The sequence below is a fragment of the Aulonocara sp. 'chitande type north' Nkhata Bay genome, linkage group LG23, assembly GCF_057382095.1.
Source record: "Aulonocara sp. 'chitande type north' Nkhata Bay isolate Kocher_YH1m ecotype deep benthic linkage group LG23, A_spYH_male_GT1.1, whole genome shotgun sequence".
Classification (NCBI taxonomy): Eukaryota; Metazoa; Chordata; class Actinopteri; order Cichliformes; family Cichlidae; genus Aulonocara; species Aulonocara sp. 'chitande type north' Nkhata Bay.
Window position 1 is genome coordinate 13020551 of NC_141365.1, and position 26925 is coordinate 13047475.

The following is a 26925-nucleotide window of genomic DNA, read 5'->3' on the forward strand; positions in this document are numbered from 1 at the left end:
TTTTAGCCTGCTTCACGTTGTTAGACAGCTTCTATTTAGCGATTTCTTGATTCAACAGGTCTGACAATAATCAGGCCTCGGTGTGACAGTGTAATTAAACTTCGCTTTCCAAAAACGTAGTTAATTACAGTTAATTTAGAAAGGGGCAATTACTTTTTTACTGTATATATCAGGTTGACACCGAATGTTTATAAGATGGCGAAGTTCTATAATTCCAGTACTGTACAGTACAGTGCGAACTTACTAAATTTTGTGAAGAAATTGTATCTGCGTTTGGACATGTGTAATTAGTTGTTTTATCTATTTATTTCTTTTGTTTGTTTTCTTTCTGGTGTGTAATTGACCTCCTGCTTTGTTTATGTGCGTCTTCACTTTTATGTGAGGAGGGGTTCAATAAAAAGAAAGAAAGAAAGTCTCTTTTTTGTGCAACCGACGAGTTCAAGTGCTTTTATTTTGGAAAGCAGCCATTTACAACCGCATGTTCTTCATTTCCGGGTCAGGTTGCTGATTCACATACAGGAGGAAAGCGGCGTGTTGGGCTTATAAAGTGTAAACATGGTGCCATTATAAAAAGCGGAGAGTCATCCCGGGTGTGTTACAGCCATGGTGAGTTTCTTATTTCACAGTTTAACTTCGCAAAAGCCCAACTTTAAAGCTAACACATGTGCTAAGCTAACCAAGCTAATGGTAATTTGGGAACCTCCAGCTAGTGATGCTGAAGCATTCACGCTGCTGAGTCAGTGAAGCAGGACTTTTTCTGTTTAGTTCGCTCCTGTAGAAACCATTAACAGAAAAAAACAGCAACATGACTTCATTCTAAACTGGGTCAGTAATCTTGATCTTTTTTTTCACGTTACATATTAATGAGTATTTAAAACAGCCAAGATATTAGTTAAAATTCAAGCTTTCCATCGGTGTTTGTGAGAAAAACTAAACTTTTGTTATTTGGTATTTATACCATGTTGAGTGGTCACGATTTAATATGTTAGTTACACGAATGTTACCCCTATGAGCAAGCACTTGGTGACAGTGGGAAGGAGAGAACCCCTTTTAACAGGAAGAAACCTCCGGCAGAACCAGGCTCAGGAAGGGGTGGCCATCTGCCATGACCGGACAGGACAGAAGACAAGTTATAGAAGAGAGCCAGACATTAATAATAAATAATGAGTCAATGCAAAGACGTGTATAAATACACAGTAAGTGAAGAAGAAACACTCAGTGCATCATGGGAATCCCCCAGCAGGCTACACCTATTGCTGCATAACTACGGAAGGATTCTGGGTCACCTGATATGTTGCAATGAGAAAGTGTAGCTTCAGATTTGTAATCCAGTCTGAGTTCAGTGTGAGTAAAAATACATCCAGTGAGTGTCCTGCGACCTGATGTTTTAATATATTTTCATTTTGGTGACCTGTCTCGTTTCTCCAGGTGCCTTCAGACTTTAAAGCCCTGATCCAGAGATTTTATCATCTTCAGTCCGAGCGGGTCGAAACCTACCGGCTCTTTGAAGAGTACGTTTGAATCTCGTGATAATGCTGTTAAACACACACAGTCCTGTCTCTAGTGATTACATCATGTACACAAACAAGAGGAATCTGTATTAAATGACTAAATGCCCCCCCTTCCTGTTGTTTTTGTGATGGCTGTCCAGGGGACACGAAGCCTACTTGAGGACAGGGCCCCATTATGACTTTGACCACTACAGGCAGCTGGTCCATGAGATAACGCAGGCGTTCTGCGGCATCTCTAAGGAAGTGCTGGAGATCAAGGGCAGGCTGCACGACGAGTTTGACAGACCAGACCTCTCCGAGCACATTGAGAAATTGCAGAACAAAGAGAAGGAGAAACTTGAACTGGTATGTAAGCACTTTCTGCATGGGTCACTTTTTAGACCGAGGCAAAGTCGAGGGGAATCTAAAATATAATATACGTCTGTGTGGTGATGAGAGATTTCCTTAACGGGCCTTTGGCAAGAAACTATGGATGCCAGTAAACATGATCACAGTAAAGGCAACAAGGCTGTGTTATTCTCTTTGTCAGAAAGCAGCACGTTCCACTCACTTCTGACCATTTGTTAAACATAAATATGTATCCTACTTTAGCGAGCCGCCGACAGCATGCCTTATAGTACCTGCTCTGAACACAAAGACACACACGTTGTTCGCACTCGTTCAGAACATCTAAAACGGTTTGTGCTAGAAAGCAAAACTATAAATATATAGATTAAAGAAGATTATAAATGACTGACCAGAAAAGTTGAACAGTTGTCAAAGAGGAATTTGTGTTGTTTAATAATGTGGTGTTAAACCGTACCTGACAGATAATGTTTCAGAACATTTTCCAAAACTGGATGCAATTCTACTGATTCACCACAAGGAGGCAGCGTTTTTGCTTTAAACGAAAATCATTTCTTAATCGTTCTTCAGCTGAAAGCAGATTTCCCCACCATCATTGTTGAGTGTCAGAAATCATTTGTAGAGCAGCAGTTTGTTATAAATCCTCCAGTTTACATCACCGATGGAGTAAAGCTGTGAGAAAAGCTTCTGGAGGGATATGTTTGAGATTTCATATTTGAGACCTGGATCTTTTGAGGTTGATTTATCATCATTTTTTTCCCCTGTCCACCTCTCACACACATACACTCTCGATGCTAAGAGTTGATTTGAAAAGGAGGAATGATCGGGTCACTGGTGTTTCTCAAGACTTGCTGTGAAGATGCGGAGATGGTCACCACACGGTGGTGCCAGCAGTCGGCCTGTGGACTCATATTTCCATCACCGTCAAAACTGGACACACCTTTTCGACTTACTTTGTATTAAAATTGTATTAAAAGTAAACAGAATCATCTGCTAGGAGTTAAATTGCTTCAAAAAGGCACAGCACCACAAACACAAGTCTAGTTTGCTGGGATGAAATCCAGCAGTGAGCTGCCATCCGTCAGCCTCCACCGGTCATTCAAAGTGACCAGCCTGTAAGCTTTAGTATCACTTTAAATCAACACACTGTTTAAAGATATATGTGGTGATTTTTTTCTTTTTTAGTGTGAAGGGGAAAATTAGCTACAGAAACCAAAAACCTTTCTTTAAAGCAGAATGGAAACATGATTACTGCACAAGCAAGTCCTTCATCCCGAGGTAAAATGCCCAGCACAAAACCCCCTCCATAATAATGTTACCATGGTGATTTAAGTTAGGGGAGTGGCCGTTTTGATTGACAGCTGTGCAGATGCAGCCTGCTGTAGCTGGAAGCTTCACCTCCACCAGTTTGAACTACTGTAACGAACCTCTTGACCTTTTTTAAATCTTTATTATTATTAAAAATGTTGACGTCTAGGCTGGATGTTTGGTTATTAAATGATCGTTTTGTTATACCACTATAAATCATAAGAACTGTGCTTCCTTACCAGCTTACAGCAAAATAAATACCATGATGTGACCTATAACGAAGGAGAAAAGGCTAACTTAATTTTGAATGACACCATACTTAAAATCACTTGCAGAATAATTTTCTCTCCTTTCCTGTGTAATACCTGAAGTCATGCACTATTAAAGTTATTTAAACACTATAGATCTGTGTTTCCTTATTCTAGTGTGCCTACCTGCAGGTATTTGTAGATAAATATAATTTTACTGTCATTTCAAATGTGAAACATTGAAGTTCCTTTTAATTACGGGCAGTATTACAGAGTGTTGGACAAATTTGACCACCTCAGTGCTTCCCACATTTTCACAGACTTCGGTACATCTGGTGTTCAGAGATGTTGCTTTGTTCTTTTGTATAAAGGTTTACATTCCTCTATAATTCAGCTCCCTTTCTTCCAGTAATGTTATAAAGCTCCCATTATCTCCGGGTTAATCATCCGCCTTTCCTCCATCCTCTGCTGATGAGTGGTTTGCATAAATCTTATCTGATGTGCCCTCTCAACAGACGGCTAAGCTGCAGCTGGCCAAGCAGCAGGCCCAGGATCAGCCGGAGGACCAGAGCTGTCAAGAACAGATTCAGGAGATCAAGCATAAGTAAGAGCTGCCATTACAGCCCCTCAGTTTACTGTGCTCGCTTCCCATCAGCTCGCTGCTGAGAGGCTCAGTTCTTCTTCTAATTGATCCGATAATCTTTGTAACTGTTCCATATCAAACCAGCACAAATAAAAGTGTGTGTGTGTGTGTGTGTGTGTGTTGCTTCGTTGCCCAGGATCATCCAGAACAAAGAGGCTCTGAGTGAGATCATGCAGGACTTCAAGTATGACTCAGAGGAGTGCGACTGACAGCTCGCTCCCAGGAGGTAGCCTCTGTCTCGGACACTATGAGCTGCACTTATCGATCCCCTTCCCCTCCACCCGGCTCCACCCAGCTCGCCGCTGCAGTCTTATTCCTCCCGGAGGGCCTTTAACATCCATCCTGCGTGAGTGTTTGTCTGCAGGCATGCGTTTGTGTTACTTCAGGGCTCAAAGAAAGAACTCTGCTGGCGCTGTAATGAAATGTGTATATAAAATATTCAGAAGGTGTGATCGGTTTGGAGACGCTCTCTTTGTTTGGATTGTATTTTTAAATAAAGATGCTTTACAAGACAAGTTTTGCTCTTAACTAATAACCAGCTGGTGTTTGTACACTTTACATCACACACAGTAAAAATAGATAAAATATTCACTTAAATGTGCAATAAGCTAAACGACATTTGAGCTGATCTGGTGACATGCCGCAAACTTTCACTTCCAGAGACGTGTTTATCTTACATTCTGTTAAACACGAAGCAGTTTGAACTTTTTTCGAGTATAAATTTGCAGTTTTTGAAGGCGTTAATATTTTTTGTTATTGCTAACAGATCTAGCAGACAGACTGAATGAAAGGCTGCTTTGTCTCGGTTATCTCCCACTCGGGCCTTTTAAAATCAAGAGTGTGTGAGCGCACAGCCTCTGCAGCGTCCCTTGGACGGGAGTTGGACCTCTCAACACTGCGGGGACCCTGTGGACCAGTCATCTGTCAAGCTTTCTCGATGTGCGTCTTGAATTAAATGCCACAGTCACGCCGAGTTTCTGTGCTATGAATTATCTTCTTGCAGAATCTGAAAAGACAAAAGCAGATGGTTCTTACTGGGATAATTCAGCTAGGAAAAAAAAAGCCACCTCCACTAATCGTCACATTTCTCCGTGTGACTGCCGCTTTTCTCCTCGCTCTTATTCACCGTGTTGCCTCTCGCTGCCTTTCTCTCGAGGTAATCAATGGGAAGCTGTCACACTTTGCGGACAAAGACATTATTCAGACGACAGCTTGTCCCCTATAAAGAACACAAAAAAAATCCAGGCACCTCTGAGCTAATCGAGTCAGGCAGACCAAAGGTTTCTTCAAGTTCAAGGACTGAGCGTCAGAGGACGTGAACTCCTCACAGAGACTCTCAAACACAGCAGATCTGGAGGCTTTGCGTGCCATTTGGGCCGAGTTATTTCTGTGAAAGGGGAACGCTCGCGCCAAGAGAAAAAACAAAACACAAAAGGAACACATTACCGAAGGCTGTTAATTACATTTACGTGTTTATTTCTCTTTGTTGTGGCCATCAGATGAAGATGAGAAGTCCACTCATTAAATATGTAATAAAATCAGAGTGCTCGACTGAGAGCGTGTCTACTTTCATGCTTCCACCTCTGGGCCTGTAAAGTCTAAACCGCACATTTTACGCGATCATAAAGTACAGACTGAAACTTCACAGAGCAAGTTCAAGAGAAATCCTTCCCCTTTGTGTTTGCAAAGATGCCGACCATATGATGAAGCAAAGGCAGGGTCAGAAATTCAGCTGGGGCCGCGGACACAGCCGCGCTTACCTACCTGCTTGCGCGTTTTCTGCGATTTCTGCAGCCACACCCTCCACTGATCGTACAGTTTCATCGACATGCCGCCGCAGCCGTAAGCGTGCTTGCGGACCCAGCCGAAGAACTGCTTGAGTTCCCGCCGCAGCGTGGAGTTCTGCTCGCCGCTCTTAGGGTCGCACGAGCCGCTCTGCAGCTGCTCTGGGAGGAGACGGGGCGGGGGGAGACAAAGGAAGTGAGAAGATGCACAGGTGAAGTGTGAGCACAGGTGTGACTTTTTAAATATCAGAAGAAGTTATGCATTAAAGAAAACGAAGCATGTTCCTGACCCGACTGCTCTGTGAATATTTGGAATGATTCGTATAAGTTTAGAGTTCTTTTCAGGTCTTCATTAGACAATCAAACGGAGCAGGGTTGAATTGAGACGCTGCCTTCGGAAGGGTTGATTCTCACAGGCGGGAAAACTCGTTCAAAACAGTCGTTGCTGCAGACAAAAGCTTCGATTCCTATTTTTTCTCCTCAATCAAAGACATTAAAATACGCTTTCCATCTTTTTGTACCTAATCTGTCTGATTGCGTGATAAAAACAAACAAAGTTACTCTATCGTAGCTCAACACTGCAAAACCGAAAATCCAAACAGAACTTTAGTTTCATTGTGACGCCGTGTGTTTGTGGAAGCGACACTCAGTTTCTGGGCTCCTGTCGTCTGCCACCATCAATTCTTTATTGCAAACAACAGAGCCCGATAACGACTTCCTCCCCCTGACCACATAACCTATGTAACTCATTATCTGCCCCTCCAGCTCCCAAACCTGCTTCCACTCAGGCTTTATAGGCCCTGTGTGCGCCGCTGACAGACATGCCGCTTTTTAACTTGATCAATGTTTGAAGCCGACGACAAAAATCTATCAAACGTCCCCGCGGCTCTCCGCAGTTCCCTCTAATCCTCCGTCTGGAGATCCCTATCAAGGTACGTAGCCTATTGATGTTTGGTTCCTTTTAGGCCACATGCGGTTTGAATCTCCTTGTTCAGGATGTTGGATCGGGAAGGAGGACACATTGTTCTTTTTTTGGCTTTTAATTGGCAATGAAAGGTTGATTATTGGAGAGAACGGAAAGAACGGTCAAGATATGTGGGCATCACAGACGCTTGGGAAGCATTTAAAGGCCATTTAAGCAAAGAGACAGTCAGGGACATGAAGTACTTTAGTGACAAATGTTTGCTACATCCAGGCTGATAGCTTTTACTTGGAGACGGCGTCTACTGTATTTCAAGTTCCTACCACTGCTGGGCGTGGAGGCGGCGGTCGGATGGCTCCAGTCGCTCCAAATGCCGGCCTTCCTCGAGCCAAAGATGCCCACTGGGTTGCACCTCACCTGGACAAAATAGACGGTCCCAGGCTGGAGGCCTGCGAGGCGGCACGATGTCAGATTGCCGACATCGTCCACCAACTGATGGAGAGGTCAGAAAGAAACAGAGTTTGTAAGGAGACAGTTTTGACAGCTGGTGGAGGAAAAGCAGAAAGGCCATAAATGCCTCAACGCCGGATATCAGTGTCACTGTCAGGGACAGTAATCCACCGTGAATCCATTTCACCTGCTTTGATCTGAATGAAAACGAGGACTTCTGACCTGAAAGTGCTCAGATCCATTCTGCAACGTGACAGTGAGCTTAAACTTAAGGCTAGAGTCATACATGATCAGTCCTGCAGCACATGCTACGAGCCCCGATCTCAAATCCACAGAAGACCTGAGACAAATTCGCCAACTGTACCTGAAAACTGCAGCTGTACCAAGAAGCACGCTGCACACTCCTTCAACAGGAGATAACGATGTGATTTTGGCTCTGCTATTTTCTCCTGACTGCCTCTTATATAAAGTTAATTAATCATTTTTAATTTCACGGTCTTAGCTCTGAACGCCTCCCCACATTATTTTTAGCGTCTGAAACTTTTGTTTGCTCTGCTTTCATCCTGAATCTCCTCTGGATACTGGTGACTTCGTATTCAATAAATATTACGGTGTTTGCTTAATCTTCTCATTCAACAGAGAAACATACAAAGCAGAGAAACAGTAAGGAGCTTTGGTTAGAAAACATCAAAGAGAGTTAAAGGAGGAACATTTTGTGCACTTTTGGATCAAAACCAAACTTCAACACTTAGAAGCTATAAATCGCTAACGACAGCAAGGAGAAGATTTGTTTTACAGCGAAGCAAGAAGCTTCATGTTCATCATTGCTCACACGTTTCCACAGTAGCTACAGAGAAAGTGCGTGTAGGCGAGTCTGCGGGTTTGTGTGCGGACCACCTTCCAGTCAGCGCTGTCCTCCAGTCGGTAGCGTATCTGATATTTGGCCTGAAACAGGATGTCCTTGAGCTCGGGGGGGATGGCCCAGCGGACCGTCAGCTGGTCCTCGAGCTCGCCGACACGATTGACCTGCACGTTGGCGGGAGGGTCTGTGGTCACTGCACACACAAGGGACATCTATTAAAGGGTTTGCATGCAGCAGGTGTAAAGTCCAACAAGGCAGGGATGACCAGTAAGAGATGAAATGAATGAAACTACTCGGAGGCTGCTTCTTAAATCATTAACACTCTTACGTGCAGCTTTAGAGTATTTACTATATTTGGCCTCATCCTTGGTCTGCTTTACCACACGATCAAAGCAAGAGCTGAAGCTTCACAGGGAATTTCCACGGTACAGATGAACTAAATAAATAGCTGTCATGTGGAAGGAAAAGCAGTGCAAATAAATATTTAATGGGGACCAAATATTGTCCAACTTTATATTTATATCTTTGAACTCCATTACAGCAAGCTTGTGTTCATACTAATCGTAATTTATCTGATACCAGGACCTGGTGCAGCACCTCACGTCATCCTCTCTCTGAGACGTACCTCGCCATTCCAGCCAGCCTTCTTCCGATTGGCTGATTGTCAGAAACAGCAGGTTTCAATATCATTTGCCTTTATTTTTTCTGTAGTAATAACCCCAAATGAAAGAAGCCATTCTTGCACTGGAGAAAACAACAGCTTACGACCACAGCTTAAATAAAATGACTGTGATGGCGTGCAAGATATAGTCTGCTCAAAGTGGCATTTACATGAAAAACTGTGTTAACATGGAGCAACTCAGATTCATTTTTATTTCCAAATCACATCAGTCGCCTCAAGACAATCAGATGAACCCCTGTGAGGAAAGACTTGGAGACAGTGGGAAGGAAAAACTCCCTTTTAGCAGGAAGAAACCTCCAGCAGAACCAGGCTCAGGGAGGGGCGACCATCGAGAGACTGATTGGGTTGAGGGGAAAAATACTGGACAAAACCCACACTGTGGAAGAGACGGAGATTACTAATAGGTAATAATTTTTTTAACTGACGGCGTATAGATGCCGCTTTCAATTTAATCAGAGAAAATCATACCAAAAATAATCGCCTAAATTTGCTGCCGTCTACAGACAGAAATTCCCATCTGAGATCCGAGAAATTCAGAAATTCCTCCACATTATAAATGTGGTTTCTGCAGGACAGTGATCTTTTGCAGCTTTGCTTTCAAACAGGAAAATAACCAGAACACAACCAGCTGGTGACCAGTTGAGTGGACTCCCTACTTCAAAGGGTCGTGCTCATTATTCATTCACTGTGACGTGCTGGCATCTGTCTCCAGTTAGAAGCTACACAGCACGTATCTGCAAACCTGCACACATCTGTCAGAAAGAAGACAACCTGCAACTGGTTGCTGCAACCTGAGATTTTTACTAATCACAGGTAGGTTTCCATATTTTGTTTTGTTTTTACTGTAGTGCGAATGACTCATTAATGTGTACCCTGGTATGATTTTTTGGACCAGCTGATTACAAAAATGTGTGTGATTAGGACAATTTCAAAGTGATACCACGTTCAGAGGTTTCCTAATTTATCATTTTAATAGTTAAATGCTATTAAAATGCTAAATTAAAAACCTGGTGCTGTTCATTTAGTGTGTGCGCTTCAGTTTAGGTCAGTCTGTAGTTCCTGCCAGAGCACGTCGTTCCCTCAGTCAGTCAGAAATAAAACAAAGTGGCTCGAGTGCTTTGAAGGGGAGGAAGATGAAGGCAAAGAGGATGGCAGCACGAGAGGGAACACTCGTTAAAAATGCTTCCCATTTGTAACCTTCCGCTTAAGACATCGCTCACTGTGTGTCGGCTGACGTGTCTCTTTGTTCGGCTCAAGATGAAGAGGGAAACGGAGCCGGCAGAACTCATTGTTTCTGGTATTCTGGCAGCGCAACGCATCACACACGGCGGCGCTCCTCCTTCGCCTCCAGCCCACTCACAGCCTCCACGCTTTCTGTTCCTCAGCGTCCAATGAGGATTCACAGAGAGAGGATGCCGAGTTCCAAAACACAAAGGCTGCTTTATGAAATGCGACAGTTTACCGGAGGCCTGTGCAAGCAGATGAGGGCTACACTAATCATAACGCCACAATTTCAATTCCAGGAACATGTGAAGCCGTCACGTGAGGGGCATCTGCTAAGGTTAACTTTTACAACATGACAGTTTTGTCTTAGAGCCACACGCTGGAGCTCTGCAGACAAACAGTTCTTACACACACACTGGACTTTCTGGACTTTGGTTTTGCACAACTCTGGTCACTATATTCTTCATTTCCGGTTAACACTTGTACAGCTGCTGTTATTGTGTATATATTTATTTATATTTAGATTTCTTCATACATTCTTATATAGTTCTATATTGTGTATTGTGTATTTTGTTGTACAGTTATTTTATTTTCAACTTTAATTTATATATTTATCTTTATCTTATTCTTCCCAGTTAAATTTACCCTTCATTCTAATTTGTGTTGTACAGTTATTTCATTTTTAACCTTAATTTATATTTTATTCCTTCCTAGTTAAATTGACCCTTTTTAATTTTTCATATTTATTTCCTATCTTATTCATAGCCTTTTCCTTTTTTGTTTTCTTTAGGTCACGAGCAGTTGTCCAAGCATTTCACTACATATCGTACTGTGTATGACTGTGTACGTGACAAATAAAATTTGAATTTGAATTTGAATTTGAAACGTAAAAGGAGAGGGGGAAGCGTAAAGCTGAGCTGAAACCCTCTGTTAACTTTAGATAGACGTCTCTCACTCACCTACATCGAGGATGTCCAGGGTGGTGATGTCAGAGGTAGCAGAGCCCAGCTGATTGGTTGCTTCCACCCAGATCTCGTACGGAGTGAAGAGGGCGATGTTGCGGGGGATGTAGCAGGAGTAACGCTCGTTTCCCGTGCTGTAATTTTCACACTCCTTCTCTTTGCCGTGCCATCTGGACGCAAGAACAGAGACTGAATCTGGTGTTTGCCGCCACAGAGGCAGACGGTGTTTTTAGGCGTTTGCATCCTCGGAGTGAACTCTCCAGTCTAGCTGAGGGCGGCGGGATGAGATAATCACCTGTAAGCTGTGACAGCAGGTCTGGAGGCACTCACCTCAGTTTGTACTTGAGGGTGTATTTGGTCGGGACGTGAGTCTCGCCCTGACCACCCAGGCTCCAGCGGCAGCTCAAGTCCTTCGTGTTTCGGGACCAACAAGTTAGATTGACGGGCTTCTCGGGAGGCACTGGAGACAAAACGGAGCAGAAAACAGAAGAAGAAGAAGACTGGTGTCAACCTATTACAATAAATAAAATAAAAACAAACACTAATGTCGCCTTAAAGATACTGCATGAAAAAAAGCACAGACAGATATAAAGATTATAATCAAGAAGGAACAAAGAGTAAGAGAGCGTTAATCACACACACAGTGAGTGTGAGCCACCTGATGCTTCATGTGGTTTTAATCGAGGTTTCTTAAAAAAAAGAATTTTGTCCAGAAAAAGTTCAGCTGGAAATCATTTAACTTTGAAATCAACTCAACTAATCTTAAAACGTTCAGATCAGAAATCTCTGAGAAAGTTACAGATTCACCACATCGAACGTCAGACTTTACTCGAGTACTGACACCTCCCTTCCTAACCTTAACTGAAACTTTTCCACAAACATAAGCAAGTTTCATGTCAGAGTGAAGGTTTATTACAACCTGAAACCCTTTGCTTTGTTTTTGGACCATCTCCTAATCTTCCCTCTCAGTATTAAATAGGCTTCGTTCCCATAAAATCATCTATTATGGAAAATATATGACTATACTTTCATAATGTAAATATTGTGTATGTGTATGAGTATAATAATTTCTGCCTTCATCAGCACATTAATGCAACAATGAGAATTATATTAACCTGTAGTATCACTTTAATAAAAAATAACTATGATTAATGTGATTCTTATTATAACTTGCACAAATGAAGATTTCTGATTAGGCAGACCGTATAATAACAGCTGAATTCTTTGAATTTTGCCCCCTACAGGACGACACAGGAGTTACATCTCCTGGTTCATGTCGCCTGTTAGTGAGTTTATTCTGCAGTGATTGCAGTTCTGCAAAATTAATACTGAGCTAATAAAGCTGATCATGTAATTATGAAGTGTGCTCATTTATAATGTCATCTGCAGAGTCAGTGTTCACCCTCCACTTACTGCCCACGTAAAGGCAGGATCCAGCCAGGACGCGTCCGTCCGCTCCGTGGCACACCAGGTTGTCTCCGGACCGCTGCTGGGATCCACTGAGGCCGTGAAGGGTGACGCTGAGGACGCTGGGGGACACCACACTGTAGGCGCTGCTGGACACGCGCGCTCCGTTCAGCGTCCAGTATAAAGTGCTGGCGTGCACGCCGAGCTCAGGGCTCAGCGTGCACGTGGCCGTTAGACTGGAGCCAATCAGCAGAAAGGGATCCTGGGGGGAGATCACCGCCACATCTGGGTGTTGGAGACACATGGACACAAAACAACCTCTTAAGCCAAAACCAGTATGAAGGCTTCATGTGATAATCAAGTCCTGTCATAATTAAGTTCTCAAAGTCTAATTAGTATTATGCTCTATTGTATTGTGCATCTGCACCTTATTGTTGTCAATGTCTACGCATGGGACAGTGTGAAACGTAATTTCAATTCCTTTGTATGGCAAGTACATTTGAAGAAATTGACGAATAAAAGTATTCTATTCTATTCTATTCTATTCTATTCTCTAATTACTGAATGTGACAGAATAAATACCCAGAATCTAAAGTTGTTTAAGATTATCTACAAAACCAGAAGATCCTCACATCCAGGCCTGACCAATAAAATAATATAATACATCATCTATTGACGGTTTTTAGAACAGTCCCTCTCTCTTCCCCCGTCTACACATGAATGTGGAATAATTTAACCAAAACGTTCCTCGGAGGTGAAAAATCCTGTAAACTTGCTAATGTTCTCTTTCCTAACAGGACTACATTTAGATTTGAGGTTTGTAGCTTCCCCCCAGTCATCGTTTAACCATAATTAACTGCGCTTTCTTCAGCAGCATCCCCAACACAGCGCTCGGCGGCTGTTTGTCTGAGTGTTTCTCAAACCGACAGCAGAGCCCGAGGTGAAACCACAGCACTTATAACAAGAAATCATTAGAGGCAAAATTTTTTGGCCAGCCGTGGGAAAACGTGTGTGTGCGCGAGTGTGTATTCATATCTTTGTGGGGACCAAAAATGGGAAGTTTACTATACTTGTGCGGAGCAAAATCCCGGTCCCCACGAGTTTGAAGGCATTTTGAGACTCAAAATGTGGTTTTGGTGACTGGGTTACAATTGGGCTACGTTAGGATTAGGGTAAGGGTTATGGTTAGGGCTAGGCATTCATTTTCCATGGTTAGGGTTAGGGTATGCATATGTCAATGAGATGTCCCCACAAGATATGAACAACCGACGTGTGTGTGTGTGTGTGTGTGTGTGTGTGTGTGTGTGTGTGTGTGTGTGTGTGTGTGTGTGTGTGTGTGTGTGTGGGAAGCAGCAGCCTCTCGGCACATATTTATGACCCAGTAATGAAGCGGATTTATGGAGCCCCGCTAGGATCAGTCAGAGAGGTCACCCCGGTTTACTGGTGAAACCCTTGAATGCTTTTCCATACCGCGACCGTCTGAGGCGTGAGGTTTGCCCCTGTGATTGATGCCCATGAGAAGCCCTCCTCTCTGTGTTTGAATGGCACCACCGGGCTCCTTATTCACAGATATTTGAGTTAATATGTAGAGTTTTATGAGCCATGCTGCAGGTGGGCGGCGGATAAGCTTTCTAACATATGTTTCACTTCAGTGTTTTAATCTGTAATGTAAAGAGAAAATGTTTGAGGAACAGCACAGCAGTTCTCATCTTCGGCCCTCGGTGAGAGGGAATTAAACACAGTGCTAATTATGAGCGCAGTAAACAATATATCTGTGATAATATGAAAAATGAATACTGTTCTAACTGCACACCTCAGTTTTCTGTTATATGCAGGCACAACATCCCATAGTTCATCCCTTGGGTTAGATGCCTTTTCATGCTCGCATGATTCAGTGGTCAGTGTTAACAAACAAACAAAACCCATTCCTCTGAAAATGGTCAGGTCTGACGACAGGACCGAACATGAGCGAAAAGGCAGCCAATCTCCAAAGAAACACTTTCAAAGACCTTCAGAAAGCTGGAGAACTGTTGCTCAAGAGCACTCGAGGAATGTCTGGCTTCTTGGAGGCAAAATATAAAAATGTTTTAAAGGGAAATTAGGAGTGGCTCAAGACTTTTGCACAGTGCTGTATACAGTTATCTGGCATCAGTTTTGCCATAAAGCAAGTACAAAGTCATAGGTAAGATTTCCTCTATGATCTTCTTCTTATTACCTCACTGACTGTCAGGTATCAGACAGACACATTTACTGCATTAATACATTTTAAATAACGTTATTTTGCAGATAGTTCTGAGTTAGTTTAATCCTTATAATCGCTATGATTAAGAATAAGAATTTTTACAGGTGAGGAACAAACTTGTTCACGCAGTTGAACATGAACTTGTTCTCTTGCTTCGAGCGCTGCTCTGCACTCTCCTTTAGACAGGATCGAGGTGACGTAGCTTTACCTGAAGTTACCGAAAGTTCGGTGTTACTCACGTGTCGTGGAGAACAACACGCGTGGAACCAGGAGGATCACCAACACGATGGGAATCATGCTTCTCTCTGCTGCTGTCCGCTCGCAGCTCCAGGAGCTGAAGCTGGAGGAAGAACTGCGCAGCTGCACTCCGTGAGAGAGGATCCCTCCTCTGACTGCAACCCTCACGCCCCGCCCCCCACAGACACACACACACTTGCACACTTTCCCTGCTGCCATCGTTCCTATGCAGAGAGATGCTTCAGGTGAGGCGGTGACAACTGTCAGGTTTGAAAATCTCACCTTTCCTGACATCACCACGCCTATTACAATATGTCATTTCCTGTCAGTGTTAGGCGAGGCTTTATCCTCACCAGTTAGTGATGGAAGTTAAAGTCATGTGATACTAAATGATTTTAAAAAAGAAATATTCTTATGTAAAGAAACGAAACCAGTCATCAGTCCAAGTATCGAGCTCCCTGTTCTCTCACAGCATATTTTTTTAACACAACCCCACTGAATGCAAAAGCTGTGTTGTTTGTTTTGTTTTTACACCTGTAAAACAACTTATTTTAAGTTATTACAGTTTATTAGCTCTAATGCAGGAGAACAGGTAATACTGTATTTTGTGTTTTTAATAATATTTGGGCTGCAGTCTTTCACCACATGGATGTAATGCTCTCACCTCTGAGTGAATCTGATCCTGAAGAGTGGGAGGCATACAGTTGTAAACTCGCCTAATCCAGATGTTATTTCACAAAACACATTTTAAAACATCTGCACCAAAGATATTTTTACCGATGTAAAAATGGATTTAAAACATCGCCCCAGAATTGGCACTAATGAGATGACGGGAAGAACAATGCAGAATAAAAAGTGCATCACGTGTTCTTCCAAACACAAGAGGAAAAACTGTGAAAGCTCATCTGCAGGTGAGGCTCTGCTTAAGTTTTTACACAGAAAATGGAGCGCTGCTCAGGTCGATGTCCTCAAGATCACAGCATCAGCATCAGAGGGTCCAGAGAGTGATTAGAAATATTAAGAATAAAAAATGACACTCGCCCACAGATATCCACCCAAAGCAGAAACGAGTAATGGACAGTCAGAGACAGAGGAGGAGCCAAAACACTCTGTTTCATTAAGAGCTTACACACAGTTAGCCCAGACACTCTCAGATACTGTCAGTTACTCACAAATACTCACGGATACTCTCAGAAACTTAAAGACACTTAAAGATGCTGTCAGATACTCACACATACTCACAAATACTCACGGATACTCTTAGAAACTTACAGATGCTGTCAGATACTCACAAATACTGTCAGAAACATATGGATACTCTCAGGTACAAATGCTCACAAATACTCTCAGTTATATGTTATATTATATTGTATTATATTATACTATGTTACATTATATTATGTTATAATACGTTACATTATGTTATATTCTTTTATGTTATGTTGTGTTATGTTATGCTACATATACTCTATACATATACTTCTATAACTAGCATCGGTTAAACTTTTTCATGATCCCCCTTTTTCAGGTAACCCAGCAGTAAACCGTTCTTCTAACAGGCGTGACCGTGAGTTGCGTGTTGTGTCTCTGTGAGGTCTCAGGTGTGGGTCAGGTCTTCCTCTCCGCTGCTCGTTTATGCACTGCAGCAAAGGCTGCTCTGCGGATCGAGTAGGCTGTTTGACGGCGCGTGCGTGATGATGATGATGCGCGTGACGCCACGGGCAGAGGCAGATCAGCGGAGCGGCAGACGGGACCCGGGCTGAGGCAGCAGCAGCATCCGCAGCAGCAGTGGCGCCACAAAGCGACTCTCCGCGGCTCTCTCCGGGATCTGGCATGCTTCGGCTCGGCGGCAGGATGTGCGCGCTCTCGGCCCTGCTCTCCGTGCTCCTCGCTGGACTTGCTGCAGCGTCCTCCGATCTGTTTGACGACCAGCTGGGCGACATCAATTACTGCAAGAAGCAGTGCGCGCTCACCATCAGAAACAAAAGCCCCGCTAAAGTAAGTTGTCCCCGGCAGGCTCCATCCCGCTGCGGCGCGCAGCGCAGACTAACGGGGGAGCCAGAGCTCACGATAACCCGCAGTGAACGTGTTTAGGTCCGCGCGAGGGCCTCAGGGACGCTTCGGCGCACTTAGGCCGAAAATGGATGCAGCTGATTTCTGTGTGCATCTTAAAGGCCAGTCGAGACGTGAACTGCGTCAGTGACCCACTCGGATCCGCTGTTTGTAGACAGGTTTACGCAGACAAGGCCAGACGGAGGGCGGCAGGCTGAGACCGTGAGGTTTGTGAGTTTCCGTGGATTACAGATTTTATATCTCGGGTGTTTGTCTCCCCCCTCCCCCCCTTCTCCTCCTCTGCTGCCTTCAGGTGTGGTTCAGACACCCTGCAGGGCAGCAAAGGGTAGAGCTGCAAACACCCGGTTTGAAATCTGCGATCCAAAGCTTTGCGTCCATCACACAGAACAGCGACTCCAGACACGCTGTGTACGCATTCACCTTCGCGCTTTGGGATAAACAGCCTTTCCCCTCCCTCCGAATCAGTAAACGCAGTAAAGATGATGAAAAGCTCAAGGCTGTAATAAACTGGCCAAAAACCTTTTTTGTCTCGTCTATTCCCAGCGAGGCCACCAGAGGACGCTGTTTCTTTATTTGCATCAAGAGTGTGGTGAGAGGAGGATGCAGCAATGTGCATCCTCCTCTCACCACATCAGTATCCTGCAAAATTTTCATGGAGCTCGCTTATTACCATCAGCTTTCTCTGGCAGCATCTAAACGCGTCTTATAAACTGTTTATGTCAGGCCATAATATTACAGCTGCACCGTGTCATTACGAATGCCATGACCCATCTATGTCACAGCTCCTAACAAGGTTATCTGGAGTTTATCCAAGACTATAGGAGACATCTCTAATTTTGAACCCCCCCCCCCTCTGTCTGTTTGACTGCTAGGACTCCATAATGAACGCCTGTCACCGTGGCTGTCGCCTCTACTCCATCTGCCAGTTTGTCAATGGCAATGCTGGCTTTAATACCAGCAGGGAGGAGTGTCAGGGAGGTGAGTCAGTGTGTCAAGCTGTCCATTGGGCTGTTAGCTTGACTATCTATCTATCTATCTATCTATCTATCTATCTATCTATCTATCTATCTATCTATCTATCTATCTATCTATCTATCTATCTATCTATCTATCTATCTATCTATCTATCTATCTATCTATCTATCTATCTATTTTCTTCAATGTTAATTGTAAATCAGATTGAAAAAAGAAAGAAAATCCTGAAGAGAGGTCACGAGGGTCAAAATCCATACGAAGCACAATGGCTCTTTTATCTCGAATTTGGTGTTTTTGTAGTCGTTGGAAAAGACAGGACTGGATTTGAAAATAAAATCTGGAGAGCAACATCAAAGCTCTGGTAAACACTGCGGTGTTTCCTGAAAGCTGGCAGGCTCGTTTTTGTCAGGGTGGGGGGTTTCAGGCTGTTCTCCCTGTTTGAACTGCGGTATTGAAAATCAATGATGTGATTTGCTGTCCAGACAGCAGATACCCCGGTTCCTCCTGCTTCAGTAACAGCATTGTGGAGCAAGTCATCTCGGTTGTGTCCGTTCTTTCTGCCCTCACCTGTTTTATTTCTTCTCTGCTGACTTCCCTTTTGTGCTCATTCTTTCTTTTCTCGCTCCTTCATCTGCGCTGTCAACCTGCTTTTGCTCTTTTCCTTTTTTATATATTCTGTCATACTTCACTACTGCGCCCTCTCTCTCTCTCTACAGCATGCCAGGAGGCATATATTAAGCTGCTGGAGCAGGAGGCCTGCAGCACCGGCTGTGCCAGCCAGCCTTCCGAACCCGAGATCAAGAGAAGGAAGGTGAGAAAGAGCACTTTGCGCTCAAAGGGTGCACCCAGACACACACAACTTATAGGTGTCGGTTTAAACTTGGCACAAGTGTGTACACAGGAGACCACCCTCACTGCCATCCTGCTCTTTCTCCTGCAGCTGAAGGCCATGACTCTCCGCCCAAAGCCGCCCTCTGTGATGGAGGCCGTGTCCAGCTGGTGCAATGACATTGTCAGCTCCGCCCAGAGTTTCATTTCCTCCACCTGGACCTTCTACCTGCAGGCTGACGACGGCAAGGTTGTGGTTTTCCAGGTAGGACCAGCTGGCACTGGGAGACAGGGAACACCATAGAGCAGGGATGTCAAACTCATTTTACACTGTGGGCCACATACAGCTTTGATATGTTAGCCGAACCAGTGAAACTCCAATTTCTGTCAGTGTAAACAAGTTTAACTCCACAGTGAGATACCTTAATGTAAGACAGAGAAGCAATTTCATCAGAAATGCTGACGACTCTTAGGGCTTAAACTGTAAAGACGTAAATGTGTTTAATATGTAATTTAATTACCTCGGTGCATTGTGAGTGGCCACAGGGGGAGCTCTTCATCAGCAGGAGAAGCTGTAAACTTGTGAAAACACCAAAATTTATGTCCTTCACATAAATTCACAAAGCCAACCAATTAGGCCAGATTGATGTCTTCGCTGGGTCGATTCAGGCCCCTGGACCTAATGTTGGACACCCCTTCCATAAGCTGTATATAAAAGAATGATGTAAGGAGATAACTGCGGGTTGGATCTGACTGCAGTAGCAATGCAGGAAAATGTTCACTGAGGTCATTGATCCCACGGCAGCCACACGCGTCATCACTGGCTGGCTGTTAGGAACGTTTGTTTTACTTTTCAGTTATGCCCTGAATGTGTCACCTGTAAATAAAAACAGCAGTGTGAGCATTTACGCCGCTTTTCTTACCCCGCATTCAAAATTAAGACAAACCACCAAAAAGATGGAATCCTGTTTTTTGCTTCGGTCAGATCTTCAGTCTGTTCTACAAATTTCACACCACGTGACTGGAAAGACAGAATATTTTAATTTGCATGTACACAGTATCTGCACAGTATATTCAGGATATATTCGTTCATGCAGGGTCTGTTGCCTACCGGTGTTGGAAAAATATAAAATGACTACTTACTGCGATTTTACGCCTCATATGTTTTTAATTGGAGGTTAAGGCAAGCCAGCGAGCCCTTATAGATTACTGGATGAGTTCATCTCTGCTTCCTTCCCATTAGAACTGTGAAATGTATCCTCTGGTATACACTGTGTACAGCCTGGGCCACAGCTCATTTTAGAGTCAGTGCATCTGTGAAGGTTGAGTGAACAAGGGCACACAGCGGGGTGGAGGAAAGGTGGCTGAATTCAGAGAGCAGGGTGGGGTTTTTTTCCCCCTCACTGCACTTTAATTGTTTATAAATTTCCTTTTAAATGATGTCACTTCCCCTCGCTGCCATGCATATTTGATGACCAGCTGTTGAGCTCACCTCACGATGGAAACTCACTGCAAGATTAAACAGAACAGACTACGCCGAAGAACAGTGAAAAAGTGAAAGTGCTTCTTCCGCTGTGGTGCTGATGCAGACTTTTCTGCATTGACAGCTGAGGTCATGTGTGTCTGGTGACCTTGGCTGACTTGGAAAAAACCTCTCCATTATCCATCGCCGTGCGTCTTTAGATGCAGAGTGGAAAAAAGATTCAGCATTTGTCGCGTTTTCTGTTTTTGAAAAGAGTAAATTCAGATGTTAGTGTATCTTTTTTTGTTAAAGCCAACACAGTAAACCACCTCTACATTAAAGCTAAAATAAGATTGGGTCTGTTTAACCACCGACTGCCCAGACAGATCCTCCAAAATCAAAAACCATCTCTCCCAAGTGTTTTCCCGTTTGTATAAGTGACTTCAATGGCAGTTAAAGCTACATAATTAAAGGCTTCTGTGGGAAATGATAGTATTTATGCACTCTAACGCATACACAAAGGCTTCTGTGTAACACAGAGCTGTCTGTTATGCTGAAATTCATTATTAGGTATAAAAATGTGTGTGCACGCTGGGCTGTAATTCTCAACCTCATATATGGCGATGGAGCAAGCGCAGAATATGAAATTACCGACATTTCTTTTGGACTCGGTGATGGATGTTTGCTCTTTATGGCAGCGACACGCAGACTGGAGCAGCAGGGGGAAACCAGCAGGCTCCGAGAGGCAGTGAGAAAACTATCAGGCCTGTGTTTAGTGGGCAGCTGGCGAACCGCCACCAACTCGACAGATTGACTCCCCGAGTGTTGAAACAACAGAAAAAGTCGGGCTAAGGATCGGGACAGCAGAAAGGAGGGGGGAATAAACCGCTGTTGCCTGAAATAAAAATGACATGGCTGTCCATTACAGGCTGACTGTATACAGAGAGCTTTGCCTGACACCATGCTGCGAGGATAATAATATGAGCAAGCATCATAAAAACAAGCAGGCGGCTCACAGGAACCAGACAGTATACGATTCTTAGTTATTCCTACTGAAGGGAAAAACAAACTTGTAATTTTAAAGAAAGACTTGCAAAGCAGACCTCTTTATCCCTTCTCAACACCACCTTGTTGTTTTGACAGTTCAGCCCTCGATGAGGTGGCGGGAGAAGAGCGTTTGAAACAAAATGGATCGATTAAGCGCCTCTTCCAGCTGAGCCGTGGTTTTTGTTAACAAACAAATTGAACTCTGTGTGCGGTGAATAAATACTGACATAAACACGGACACAAGCGACACGTGTGCTGGATGCAGAGCTGCTGCAGGGAGCAAGGGTGTGGATGACAATCACAGTTTAACTTGGATCCCTTCTTGATGTTGATTGATCAGGACTGTGAGATGGAATGGGGGAGGTGTACATGTTTTTTTCCTTCAAAAGGGTAGCACAATAGTCCCCCCCGTATGCATATGTTAGTGCATGTTTCCTGCATAGGCACGGTGAAATACTCTTGGCCACAGAACAGGAAGGCTCGAAATCTGAGGTACACCCTGGACAGGGGACGATAAACATCCACACACGCTCTCAGATCCACAGCTACGACCAGTTTATCTGACAAACACGTCGTGGAGGACACCCCCACAAGCGAAGCGAGAACATGCGCGGAAGAGGGAGTGTTTGCCCGGGGCACCAAACAGGCTAGGACCGCCACTGAAAATGAGTGAGAATAAACTCAGTTTCCAGAGTGACTTGCAGCGCGTCAGCAGTCCTTTGCTGCTCTGGTCATGTGACTGAAATCACTCACTAAGTTAGCAGATCACTCATTTCCAAAACAAAGTAAAGAATAAAGTGAAAATGATCCTCGATTATAGTGTCTGACACAGCAAGAGGTTTCAGATCCCGTCGAGTGTCCGAATGGATGAATAATGGGGAAGAAGACACTCCACGGGGATGTGTTGTGCTGTTAGTAGGCCTGTGAGAGTGTGCTGTTGCTGAGGCCAGCAATAGTATCGTTACAACTGACTACAGCTGCTGTTTAGAGTGGAGGGAGGGTCAGCAGTAGGGAGGCAAAATCCTCTTTTAATGAGTTCTCCAGGGGAACCGAAAACATCGCGCACGTAATGAAACACACAACAGTGCAAATGGCAACAGCAGGCTCTATGTGGGTTTAAAAAGATGTTTTTCAGAGATGGTGTCCCACTAAAAGGAGCTTTAGTGAACTTATTTCAGTGTCTGAGAGAAAAGGAAACTGAGCATGCTTGAAAAAACGAATTCTAATGACGGCGTTGGTTTCACACGACGTTAAATGCTGAAGTACGAATAAATGAACTTTTACTGAACAGAGGAGAAAGATTCAGAGTCCGGAAAGACTCTGTCGTTATACTGAGAAACTCACGGGGAGCGTTTGTAGACTGTACCCTCACAGACGGCTCTTAAAGGGCTGAAATGTCCTTGAATACAAGTTTGAATCATCCTTCCAGCTCCAGGGCTGTCTGTGGGTAAGAATCTCAAATCTTTGTATGAAGGAGAGAAAAGAGAAGCAGGTGTTTTGTGTCCAAAGTCAGAATTTCCGCAAAGATTAACTGAATGTTAAAGGTTTTCACTATAATCGTGACCTTAAGGTGACGTAGGATCACCTGGATGCCTTCTGTGGGGTTTCTATGTGTTTGCTCTGACTTTTCTCATCGCTTAGGAGCTCCTCTGATGCTGTTTTCCTCTCCTCAGAGCCAGCCAGAGATGGAGTACTCTCTGCCCGAGCTGCAGGCTCCTCGATCCAGCGTGGCAGACAAACCCTGGCCTCAGGTCCACTCTCACACCCAGAGGCCCCACGGTTAGACCAAAATGCTCCGCACATCCATGCTTCTGCAATATCCCACCATTTGTTGTTTCAGCTAGAACTGATGTCCACTTTTTTAACTGTGTGTCAGGTGCGAGGGGACACGGGGAGAAGGGAACTCCCAAAGCTGCAGCGAAAGGGAAACACGCCGTCCAGCACCCGGAGGACCTCGCATCTGAGCACGACTTCCTCGGCTGCATGTCCAGGTGACACTGTGGAAAATCACCAATTAAATGATTTAAACAGGGCGTTTATCATAAATTTAAATTGCTTTTACACAAGCGTTCCTTGGAGCCTGCATGAAAATGAACCTAAAGACACTTGAAACCTGTTTGATGAAGCTAATCTAGCACAGCTAACAGAGCTGCAGTATCGCGCAGTGTTTGGCAGTGGACACATTTAACTCCCCGACCTTACACTGACGTCCTAACTGACAAAGACAGCTGAACAGATGAAGTTCATCCTGTTTGCAAAACTCATAAAACGCCATTTAAAACCACAGAGAATCAAATAAAGTGATTCTTTCACTAAACGAGTTTCAACATGCAGAAAAATACCTCTCTGATTCTTTGACTTTGAACTTTAATTGCATTAACGAGATGCTATTTAAGTCTATGCAACATCTGCAGCGCATTTATGTATAATTTGGCGATCTTCTCGGTCTTTCTGGCCCACCTCATTCTAACGCCCTCCCCTGCTCCCCCGCTTCCTTCTGCAGACGTTCTGGCCTTCCACGGTGGATTTTAGCTGCTTGTCTCTTCCTGTCTATCATGGTCATGCTGTGGCTCAGCTGTGCCAGCCTCGTTACCGCACCGGAGCAGCACATCAAGACACAGGTACACATTTGGAAAAGAAATGAATCAACATTAAATCTTGAATTCTGCTCTGCCTGGGTGGGCAGTGCACCTGTGTTTTCTAATCTCGGAGCTCCTTAAGGACACCTTTAAAGTAACACAAACCAAACAACAGCCCACTTCTGTCTGAGTCTGGATTTCATTCCAGGAAGGCGGCATAAACATTGCTTTGATATCTGATTCTTATCAGCATTTCCCATCCACAGCAGCTAGCATGTCTTCTCCCGGTCTTCCCTTTCTGCTCATCCAATCCATTAGTCGTTAGTGAGGCGCACTTCATCTGCAGCCTGTCACAGCCTTAAAACATGCTACCAGGCTGGATCATCACAAGCATGTTCTGTGCACTCCGGTGTCTCACTTTGCTTTGTTACTGAACATATCTCAGCCACACATACAAGTTTTATTTGATTTATTTATCTGTTGATAGTTTACACAAGTTGTAATTATGAGTAAATAAAAGCTGCTGTGTATGCAAACATGCTGTGAATGCACTGGAGGACGTACGTCGTGACGAGTTCTTCAGTCTTCTCAGAAAGCTTTAAAGAAAAGGGAATGTTTCAAACATTAGATAATCGCAGCATTACCAACTTAGACTTTGAAGAATTTTTTATATATTTGACTCTGATAAACTGGGAATACACAGATGTGTGTTTGTCAGGTCTCACATTTTTGTCCTGGATCCTCAAAACGCCTGCGGTAAAAATCCATGAAAAACAAAGCAAAACAGGATACAGGTAGAAATCTCCTCTTTCCATCGCTGAAGCTGTCGGCTACTGTCAAACCTCAGACGTGTGCCTTCTCTTCCCTTTAGAAAAAGGAGCTTTTAAATCACAGCAGTACACAAACGCTTTCCTAGAACTGTCAGTTTATCCACGCCATATGGTATTATGTGCCTTTAAAAAAAAAAAAAAAAAAATTCTTTGTATCTTTTTAGCTGAGTATCAACGGAGATAAAGAGTTTCTGGAAAACGCCCACAAGGTCAACCCGTACCACCTGAGTCCCGTCATCGCCGTCACCGTAAAGCAATCGGAGGAGAGCCAGGAAGCCGGGCCGCTGCCGGTGAAGGTCGACTTGAACAAAACGTGCGTTTAGGATGGAGAGCGGCTGTCTCGCTTCAGCGGGTGACTAAACTCTGAGGCTCGTCAGAGAAGAGGGGTGGGGTGAAAGAAACACATTACGATGCTTACTCCATCAGCAGAATTTTAAAGAAACATATTCTTAAGAGCATGGCACCCTCCATCTTTTAAAGTGATCTCACACAAACATCTAGCTCGTGTCAGTCAGTTGGGTTTTTTTCTGTGTCAGCTCCACCTGTCATGCATTTCATTACTTTGTACAATCCAGGTTTCGTCAAGCGAGGTCGTTCCCTAATGGTTAGCCCGCTCATTGCTTATTGATGAGTCTCGTCTCCGAGCCACGCGCGAGACAAGCAGAGAGGACAGACCGCAGCCGAGAGCGCTCGTGTCATTCGTCAAGTGTGGACAAGAAGACAAACGCGGAGCTTCATCTTAGATTCAATTTCCCTCGTTCTCAGAGAGTTTGGATTAATTAGTGGCTTGCTCACAGCAAAGAGGGAGAAACAGCTCTGAGAGGAAAGGAAGATGAATGAAAGGTGAGCGAAACACTCTGAGAGTAATCCCTCGCAGTTTATGATCCGTTTACTCAGTCAGCACCGTGATCTGTGCAGAAATGGCCTCGAAATTGAGATTCGCGTCTCGGCAGCGTGAAACGGTTCTCAGGTGAGTGACCCTCGCCGGGTTCAGAGGTACAAAAACAGCACGTCGGCGTCTCTCGTCGCCTCAGTCCCGTGTGTTTTCTGGATCTTTGTCTTTTCACACAGCTCGAATTAAATCTTAAACCGGACGCCGTCTTTAAAAATGAGCAAAAATCGACCTTAATTTATTTTCTCCTCGTTATATTCCGAGTCATCAAAGTGAGTTACCCGTTAGTGTTTTTGCAGTACCATGTACAGTTCAGTCATCATGCAAATGTAATTAGTCTGTATGTAAAATACTGTAACATCAGCTAGAGAAAGACACACACACAAAGACAGATCACACCTGTTGCTATATTATTAATAATGCTATTGTTATTATTATGATGATAATTATTCTGTTATTGCTCTTCTATCACTTCAAGACTTCATAGCTGTTATATGTGCTTTCTAATAGCTGACTATTTTGTATGTCCTAGGAGCACATACTGATGGATTCCCTCTGTAACAGTGTGTAATGCAAAGCTTTTAACACAGACCTTTGTTATTGAGCACAGTCGCAGTCTTAGAAAAGATTTTCTGTTTTCCTCTCAGTGCTTTAGATGTCCTGTAGCGCTCTCTTTTAATCCAGGCTATGTAGACAAAAAAGCGTGCATGCAAGTGATTCTTTGATAGTTTATCTTAACCGCTCGCCACTACGGCACAACTCTACTGTAGACTTGTGATTTTTTGTGTTCATATTACTGTAAACCTTGAATAGAATGCGTAATAACGAATGACAATATCCTCATGATATACAGGAAGGACTCTTAATAATAATTTTTTAAAAAGCCATCCGATCGATATCTGTGCCGGAGGTATGCCGCAAGGAACGTGAAGATGGATTTCAAACTGTATTGTTTCCTTTTTACTGGTCTGTTAATTTTCAATGAAACGATACAACATGATGAAATAAAGTGTTTTCATGGTAAGCGTGATTTTTTTCATTCCTATAGAAAACCTCAGACAAAGCGCGCACTCGTGCGTGCTTGTGTCAGCGTGTGTGTGAAGCTCGTAAAGACAGAAATAATATCAGGCTTAACGGTAGCATGGAGAGCAGAAGATTAATGGCAAATGGTCCGGTACTTATATAACGCTACACTGAAATCACATTCATACAGTGCTTTATTCTAAGCCTTTAAGCACTTTCTAACCGTGACGCCGCACACGCAGTCCAGTGGGTGCTCTGGGGACCATTAGGGCTTCAACGTGCAGACTGGAGGAGCCGGGGATCGAACCACCAACCGTCCAACCTCCTCTAACTTCCGTGCCACAGCCGGACACACTACACAGATTATTTCAGAAGCACCCAAACACAGT

The 26925-nt window shown here is 43.9% G+C and overlaps 3 protein-coding genes across 4 annotated transcripts; 2 read left to right on the top strand and 1 right to left on the bottom strand.

Annotated features, from left to right (window-relative positions):
• Positions 1–452: 452 nt before the first annotated feature.
• Positions 453–4570, top strand: rex1bd (required for excision 1-B domain containing). The gene is made up of 5 exons (XM_086282698.1): positions 453–606; positions 1429–1511; positions 1652–1856; positions 3928–4016; positions 4192–4570. Exons 1-5 carry the CDS (start codon positions 604–606, stop codon positions 4262–4264), a joined length of 453 nt encoding a protein of 150 aa, XP_086138824.1. The 5' UTR covers positions 453–603; the 3' UTR covers positions 4265–4570.
• On the bottom strand, positions 3154–15224 carry crlf1b (cytokine receptor-like factor 1b). 2 transcript variants are annotated; one of them, XM_086282695.1, is made up of 8 exons: positions 14830–15046; positions 12355–12633; positions 11272–11401; positions 10939–11111; positions 8109–8266; positions 7085–7253; positions 5820–6001; positions 3154–5061 (listed from the first exon to the last, which is right to left on the bottom strand). In XM_086282695.1, the coding sequence occupies exons 1-8, from the start codon at positions 15044–15046 to the stop codon at positions 5038–5040; spliced, it is 1332 nt and encodes a 443-aa protein (XP_086138821.1). In that variant the 3' UTR covers positions 3154–5037. The 2 variants fall into 2 exon arrangements, with proteins under 2 accessions (XP_086138821.1, XP_086138820.1); XM_086282694.1 differs by lacking the exon at positions 3154–5061 and having other exon boundaries at positions 5177–6001; positions 14830–15224.
• Positions 15225–16530: 1306 nt separating this feature from the next.
• tmem59l (transmembrane protein 59-like) lies at positions 16531–26537 on the top strand. Its single transcript, XM_086282909.1, has 8 exons — positions 16531–16825; positions 17773–17878; positions 18592–18686; positions 18816–18968; positions 22886–22991; positions 23089–23203; positions 23716–23833; positions 24786–26537. The coding sequence occupies exons 1-8, from the start codon at positions 16661–16663 to the stop codon at positions 24942–24944; spliced, it is 1017 nt and encodes a 338-aa protein (XP_086139035.1). The 5' UTR covers positions 16531–16660; the 3' UTR covers positions 24945–26537.
• The last annotated feature ends 388 nt before the right edge of the window (positions 26538–26925 follow it).